The 6,323-nt window shown below is 49.5% G+C and overlaps 2 protein-coding genes across 2 annotated transcripts; one reads left to right on the top strand and one right to left on the bottom strand.

Moving 5' to 3' along the window:
• Positions 1-308: 308 nt before the first annotated feature.
• On the top strand, positions 309-2,201 carry LOC125509940 (nuclear transport factor 2-like). The gene is made up of 2 exons (XM_048675009.1): positions 309-689; positions 1,882-2,201. Exons 1-2 carry the CDS (start codon positions 396-398, stop codon positions 1,954-1,956), a joined length of 369 nt encoding a protein of 122 aa, XP_048530966.1. The 5' UTR covers positions 309-395; the 3' UTR covers positions 1,957-2,201.
• Positions 2,202-2,792: 591 nt separating this feature from the next.
• Positions 2,793-5,109, bottom strand: LOC125509941. The gene is made up of 2 exons (XM_048675010.1): positions 4,557-5,109; positions 2,793-3,261 (listed from the first exon to the last, which is right to left on the bottom strand). Exons 1-2 carry the CDS (start codon positions 4,900-4,902, stop codon positions 3,230-3,232), a joined length of 378 nt encoding a protein of 125 aa, XP_048530967.1. The 5' UTR covers positions 4,903-5,109; the 3' UTR covers positions 2,793-3,229.
• Between the last annotated feature and the right edge of the window lie 1,214 nt (positions 5,110-6,323).

Raw genomic sequence — 6,323 nt, 5'->3', positions numbered from 1 at the left:
AAAACGATACAGGAAAAAAACCGGTTCAGGGACCGGTTTGGACGCATTATGTGTGGGCCGGCCCATTTCTGTCGCTCGCTGCGCTGCCCCTGTGCGATCGCTCCACAGTTTGCCGCAGCGAGCGGCGAATAGGATTTTCCGTAAATAGGAGGTCCCGCGAGACTTCTCTAAGAAAAAGGTCCGGGCTTGACTCTATGGGCTGCAGAGGCAAATAAGGCCTGGTAGAGTTAGGCCCCGTTACACACGTTCGGGCCATGACCTCGTCGCGTCGTCCGTACGCAATCAAAACGTTCCTAACGCGACCGGACGCCTCGCAAACCCATTTCCTATCCATCCAAAAGAATAAAAGGCCTCCGCAAACCCTAACCTCACCGGCGGCGGCGGCGGCGGCGGAGATGGACCCCGACTCAGTGGCGAAGGCGTTCGTCGAGCACTACTACCGCACGTTCGATACCAACCGGGCGGCGCTGGTGGGGTTGTACCAGGAGGGCTCCATGCTCTCCTTCGAGGGCGAGAAGTTCCAGGGAGCCGCCGCCATCGCCACCAAGCTCACCTCCCTCCCCTTCACCAAGTGCGCCCACACCGTCGTCACCGTCGACTGCCAGCCCGCCGGCCCCACGGGCGGCATGCTCGTCTTCGTCTCCGGATCCCTCCAAGTCGACGGCGAGCACCACATCAAGTTCTCCCAGGTACAGCCCCGTTTCTTTGGCCCGATCTAACGATTCCCGCTCCCTCCAAATGTTCGGATTGAAGCGTGGCAGCTTTACTGGATCGGATGCCTCGCTGCATACTTTTGCGCCTAGATCTCCGTTCTGAAATGGTCCACGATGCTTGCTTGCGGGTGCTGTGAATGAATTGTTAGATTTCCGTCAGGCATGTTATGTGAATATGTGGGTTAGAACTGGCTCGTGAGTGCTGTAGATTTGTTTGATTTGGTCCCTGGTTGATGTCTATTGCCCTGTAGATTGAAATGCTATGAGCTTGCTCTCAGGATCTAGTGTCACCCTGCGATTGTAATGTCTTTGGGCTCTTATATTTGTCACGAGCTTAGTTTGATTTTACGTTCTTCAGAAAGTCTGTACGATTCTTGATGTGGTCTGCACCATTGCTAGTAGTACTTCTTCCTGCGGCAACAGGTTTCTTAAGTGTTACCGCTTACCATTCATTTACGCCTTTGTTGTATGCTCGCCCCTGATGTCTTTGTGGAGGGATCAGGATATGTGTAATTTATCTTTAGTATTTAGTGACAGTGTTGATTTACTTTCAGCCGAACCAGTCAAATTAGGTGTTTTCTTTGTTTAGGAGTACACACATTTCTAATGTCTATTGTGCATGTTTATTCTTCTGACTGCTCTAGAATCTTATCATGAAAGTTCATAAAGTTCTATATTAATGTTTATGTATCTTGCTAGTTAAATTATTAGCTGATCCCTGCACTGTAGCTTGTTGGTGTTTTTGCACAGAACGGCAGCTATTATTTACCCCTTACGGTTAAAACAGTACTTATGTCATATCTTATCACTGGTGTATACAGAATAACTTGGCATCTCTAGTACACGCATTCTTATAAAGTGGATCAAACCAAACTCCTGTAATTTGCTTTCACATGTGCATGGCAAGAAACACAATACCATTAGTTGTATGTATTTGCCATAATGGTTGTGGTTTGAGCTAAATATTCCTAGACCACATTCATTGTCTCATCTTCTGTATGTTATCTTTGTGAGAATATTATATATGCTACTCCATGTATTCTTTCATATCTTTGTTATGGTATGACAGTCAGACACTGTGCTTGCTTGTTGGTTTTGTGTCTCTGGCAGTTGTTTTGTATTTTACCATGACCGTGGAATTCATTTTACACATTCGTTGCTGATGCAGATGTTCCACTTGATGCCACTCGGACCAGGGAACTTCTACGTGCACAACGACATGTTCCGCCTGAACTACGGCTAAGAACCGTCACAGAGGTTGTGCTTCGTCATTGAAGACAGAATGCTATGCAAAAGGAAATAATCTAGTTGTGTTTTTTGTGTTCAATGGTGAAAGCTTTGTGGTGCTTCCTGCTCAGCAGCATATGAGATTCAGTGGGGATAAAACATGACACCCTTTATGGACCTGGGTCTGAAAATTGTACTGTGGTCATTCTCACATCAATGTTATGTGGAGGTCAATGGGAAAACTTTGGCCCATTTTCATCATATCTGTCAAAACTTGAGAAAGTTGCCTATATCGATATTCTGCAAACCACCTCTTTATCGCCCCTAATCTGTAGTGTGTGATGCTTAGAAGCGAAGGTGTTCGAAGCTGTGTTTGGTTGCTCTCGAGTTCTTGTGCTCCTCCCTGATGCTGACGGTCATACACCAGAGCGGAGGCCGTTGCTGCAAGAGCTGGCTGAACTTTGCTTCTGAGGTTGCTCTCCTTTTGCTTTCACGGCCCCCACGTTCGACCTGACCTCACAACCTTTCAATTCGTTGCGTCTCAGGGTGCCCATTTTAGAGCTCAAGTCAGGGTCCAGTATCTGCAGTTACCTGTAGCAATCTCATAGCTCTTTTGGGTCCAGCCGTCCAGGAGAAGAGGCACTTTCGTGAAGGCCCCTTGTTAAGCCTTGCTAGCTCAGGCTAGGACAAGGACAGGTCAAGTTCAAGCAGAGGAGACAGATAGTAGTGCAAATCAAAAGCCAGACGCCACTACCACCGGATTGGACAAAACCCTATTTTCTTCTCAATATCCAGAAAGAAAAGCCTAAAATTCATACAAGTAAAATGTAAGTACAGGAAGCACTGCTAACCTTTTGAACTTGGACAAAAAACAGTCGCCCTTTTTTTCTTCTCATTCTTGAAAATGAAAAGTTCATTTATGGTCAACATCATACAAATTTGAAGCTTACATGGACAAGCATTCCACCGAACGAGACTATCCAACTTGCGGCCATTCCTCACAAACAGATACAAACTTATCCGGAAACACGGAATTTCCTGTCATTCTGGGAAGAAACAGAGGCTCTTCATTTCTCAAACAATAATAAGCCTCACTTCACAATTACACCAGAGCATTCTTCCCATATGTACAAAGTTTGCTGTCAAGATGTATCCTCCTAGTTATAAGTATACAACCATTTAGACCTGTTGCATTTGTTACATGGTAAATGTTGCCCAGGAAGGAAAATACTGCTGCCCAAACTCATGTGCTTCTTCTGTACATCGCTGCTCCGTATTTGACTTCACGTCTACATGAATGGAGGCTTTGGAAATATATGCCCTGTGACAAGAGGATAATGAAAAGGTCAAGTTATATACTCTTGTATTGGATAGTTGAGCAAGCAATAGATTGGCAGAAAGTCTTGGCAGCAAGATAGTGACATATGCACACCACTATTTTAGCACGTAGCAATGAAGGATATGGAAAGGAATTACATTGATATCATCATATTGTAACATTGGATCTTGAGGGTACACTTAAATCTATGAGCATTATTTATTACAGGGATATTACGGTAGAGATTCTAACGTGTAAATCAAAATGATCAAGAGCAAATCGTGGTTGGTGGGGCAACAAGGGCTCACCTTGAGCACAATTGCTCACTAGGTAGACAGTCTCTAATCAAAATATTAAAAACTGTCTATTTCAAAAGTCTGCTCTTATTGGAAATGTAAGGGTGACAGCGACATGTTAATATAATAAAGGTTAAGTTCCAAATTTTCTTCTCTTGTTTTTATCGTTCAAGAGACCAGGAAATATTTTTTTCCGGCAAGATTTTCGATCCTTACTTATTCTTGTTATTATGAAGTTTATATCCTAAGAACCCTACCCATGTCCTGTCAACATTAGCCGAGATATAAAGTTTCTTTTTCTTGTCTCCTGCTTAACAAGCACTAGAGCACATAGGCAATCAAATCCACCTTCACTTTTACATATACATTTTGACTTTATATGTTTACCTACTGCTCCTTTCCCATCTTTGATTTCATACGGTCATTAAGGCAGCTATACTATTTCCCCTCGTTTAGCTCATCAAGCAGCAACTACAGGGAGTTTTTCTTGATCTAGATTACAGAAGAACATTATCCAGGCAATAAACACGCACTGGCATGCACCAGCAGTCACTGGCTGCTTGCTTTCCTTTCCCCTTCTCTAGGAGATGGGGTAGGGATGGCGGGTGCTTCAATCCTAAGTTAATCTCAATTGCCCAGGGAGAGAGGAAAAGCTTTTGTGAAATCATAATTTCTGCATCATCAGCATGCATATACGATGCCCTCATGGAGAGAATTGGTGGGCCAATCCTACAGTTTCAAGTTTGATCCGCACGAGGAGCTTCATCAATATTATCATTTAGAATAGAACAATTTAAACAGCCAGAGGCCACAGACGCTTCAAATTTGGGCAGAACTTAAGCGGAGGCGGCCAATTCGGCGCGTTTTAACCCCGATCGAGCCCAGAAACAGCACCAATCCTCGTGTCTGTTCCCAATCACGCTAACATTTACACCAAATCGAATCGCGATACCGAACAATCCGCCCCCTCGGGGATGACGCGGAAGAAAGGGGATCACGTACATGTGGAGGCGTCCTTATGGGGCGAGGAGGAGGAGCATGCGGCGGGCCAGCAGAGGATGGCCCTCCAGATCCCGGAGAGGTTGGTGAGGAAGCCGACGAAGAGGAAGACGCAGGCGAGGCCGACGACCCAGGGCATGAGGAAGAAGCCGAGCATGAAGGTGACGGAGCCGCAGAGCATGAGCGCCATGGAGGCGCCCAGCATCATGGACGCCACCCCGGCCGCCGTCACCTGCCGCGGCTCCTCCCCCGGCCCGAGCGGCGACCGGATGATCGTCAGCAGCAGCGCGCCCAGTTCGTACAGGAGCCGCGACTGGTGCGCCTCCGCCGCCGTCGCCGCCGTCCTCATGCCGCCTCCGCCTCCGCCGCGCGGGAGCCCCGGGCCTCGAATCGTCGGAGGAGGGGGGCGAGACGGGGACGGGGGGCGGGGCGGAACAGCGGGGTTTGCGCTGGTGTTCGGGGGATGCGTTGTGTCGTGGGGTGGGGTGGGGTGGGTTTGCGCTCGCTTTCGTTGCTGCGGATGCGGAAAGGGGAAAGGAGCGTGGGCGACGGTGAAATAGAGGGGGGCGGGACGGGATGGGTCTGCCACCGTCTCTCCCGCGAGAGGATAATGGTGGAGGCCGAATGAATAAATGAACGAGTGCTCGTGCAGTCGTGCTGACCAACAGAATTCAGAATACGCTAGTGGTACTAGTGTATTCTTTACGTTATCGGGTTGGTTAATTGTTCCCGTTATACGGCGTGGATAACTGTGCGGGCAGACTCGGTAGGCTGCTAGGCTGGCCGTTGGTCATCGTCACGAGCCAAGGGCGCCCGCCATGGATACGTACGCCAATAGTACTACGTGCCAAACTCTTTTTTTTTTCTTTAATATCAAGTACACAGACACAAACGCTTGTACATACATGTACATACCCTATAAACGCACACACGCACATCCTAAAAAAATCAAAACAAGGTTATAGAGATGGTTCGTTTTGATGTGGACAAAGCAAGGTTATGGAAAAGAAAAGCATCAACTCGATGAGAGCATCTACAGCCAGGCGCCTCAAAACCGCCTTAAGCGCCTAGATGGGCCGACCGATCACTGACTGGTCACCAAAATTTAACCCAGCCGGACGCCTCAGATATGCCTTAAACGTCCGAGCTGACCAGCACCCCTCGTATCCCGCCCAAATATGGGATGGATATGAGGCGTCCGGCCGCGTCTGCCACATCGGCCTGGTCCGCTATGGACCACAACGACCCTGCTCCAGCCCCCACAAATATATGACGACCGACGAGCAAACCCTAGTCAAACTCAATCCGTACTCGCTCGACCTCTCCACCTCTTTCCTAGATCCACTTCATCTTCCCCCGCCTGCCATGTCCAACAGTGAATCCGACCTATCGTAGGAGGAGCGCATTGCCCTCTGCCTGTCACTGCTGGACCGGGGCGGCAACTCCTTTTCTGGGGTGTCAATGGCTGGCCAGTAGGCAGCAACAACTCCTCTTCTGGGGCATTGGCGACTGGCCGGGTAGGCAGCAGCAGCTCCACGGTGCCCCGCGCTCGTCTGGCGCGATCCCTGCCACCCCCCCCCCCCCCCCCCCCCCCCCCCCCCCCCCCCCCCCCCCCCCCCCCCCCCGCCAGGCGGCACCCGGCACCGCTCGCACCTGCCCCTCCGGGGGCACCGCTGGGTGCTATTGCCGGCGGAACCGCACCTGGAGTCTGTGGGCCGCGTGTATCGCCTTGCGAATAAGTGGGCGGCGGAGGCGGCTAACGGTCGCGGA

Source organism: Triticum urartu, chromosome 5 (assembly GCF_003073215.2).
Source record: "Triticum urartu cultivar G1812 chromosome 5, Tu2.1, whole genome shotgun sequence".
NCBI lineage: Eukaryota > Viridiplantae > Streptophyta > Magnoliopsida > Poales > Poaceae > Triticum > Triticum urartu.
Note: the sequence above shows the minus strand (reverse complement) of the source record. Positions and strands in the feature narration are given on the sequence as shown.